This window comes from Poecilia reticulata, linkage group LG11 (assembly GCF_000633615.1).
Source record: "Poecilia reticulata strain Guanapo linkage group LG11, Guppy_female_1.0+MT, whole genome shotgun sequence".
Taxonomy (NCBI): Eukaryota; Metazoa; Chordata; class Actinopteri; order Cyprinodontiformes; family Poeciliidae; genus Poecilia; species Poecilia reticulata.
In genome coordinates, this window is record NC_024341.1 from 28,150,221 (window position 1) to 28,151,481 (window position 1,261).

Below are 1,261 nucleotides of genomic sequence, written 5' to 3' on the forward strand. Positions count from 1 at the left end.
GTTTGAAAATTTGATGGTAGGATGGATGGATGGTTTAATAATTTGATGGTAGGATGGATGGTAGGACGGTTGGATGTTGAATGTTTTGATGGTTGGAGTTTGTGTCCAAATGTGGACACTGGCAGAGACAGACGTCGGCTTGGACAGTTCATGTCCAACAGACCAGATGTTTGGTGGAGACTGACCTGAACACACCACACCAGCGTCCTCTTTGTGTCCGCAGTCGGAGTTTTCCTGGACACCCGGACAGAACCACAGGTTCTGCTCGTTCCCGGTGCAGTTCAGCTCTTCCAGGTGAATCGGTCCGCTCCCTGGAGGGAACAACCCGTTCTCACCCGTCACCCTGAGAGCGATCCCACAGTCCAGCTGGTCGCAAACCACGTCGCCGTTATTCAGGTCCCATCTGTCGTCACACACCGTGCCCCAGTTCCCGTCCTTCCACACCTCCACCCGCCCGGCACACTGGTCCTCATGTCCCTTCAGCCGAATCAACTCATGACCTGAAGACGACATGAGCAGGACGTTAAAGCAGGAAGTTCACACCTGAAAACAATCCCATGACTGAATTAATTATTCTTTTAATGAATCATGTTGAGTGAAATCTGTATCAGCGCCTGTTTGGGGGACTAATGAGACGGAGACGTTTGTAAAGACGATGAAAGATCAGCGCATTCGGATTCTGGTCCCACTGCTGAGATTTAAACCGATGAATGAAACGTCAGCTGAGCATCAACATGATGAAGGACAGTCAGCCCTGTGGACTTGGTGGTGGAAGCTGTCCACACCTGTCCAGGTGGTTCCAGAGGGTCCAGGGTGCAGGAAGGACTGCTCCCCCTTCAGACTCTCCGTCATGCACTTAATTTTCCTATTAACTAAAAAAATTGCAGCTTGTGATACAACAAAACTCATAATTGCTTCAAAAAATGTACATCTTTTCTTATATTTTTCATCCGTGGCGGTCGCCTCGTTTTCACCGATGGATGCCGGTTTGGTCCATTCTGCACTGTAACGTAGAGTAAACAGGAACTTCTCCAAGTTTATCATGTTGCATTTGACTGGTGTAATTTTAAATGATGCCACACGATGTCACTGTTGGCTATAATAATAATAATAATAATAATAATAATAATAATAATAATAATAATAATAATAATAAAACAGAACAGTTAAGTCAATCTGGATTGCTTCCCACAGGAAAAAAGAAGAGCACAGTCTGACAGCGTATGCTCATCTGACAGGACACCGAATCCAAACAACTTCT

The 1,261-nt window shown here is 45.9% G+C and overlaps 1 protein-coding gene across 1 annotated transcript in view; it reads right to left on the reverse strand.

The window, feature by feature from the left end:
* LOC103473059 (scavenger receptor cysteine-rich type 1 protein M160-like) overlaps window positions 1-867 on the reverse strand; it is a 2,482-nt gene extending 1,615 nt beyond the window's left edge. Inside the window, exons 1-2 of the mRNA XM_008422990.2 lie at window positions 786-867; window positions 186-500 (exon numbers count right to left, since the gene is read on the reverse strand). Of these exons, the coding sequence (XP_008421212.2) occupies window positions 186-500; window positions 786-852 (382 nt within the window). The 5' untranslated portion in view covers window positions 853-867. The remainder of the gene's footprint in view (window positions 1-185; window positions 501-785) is intronic.
* Between the last annotated feature and the right edge of the window lie 394 nt (window positions 868-1,261).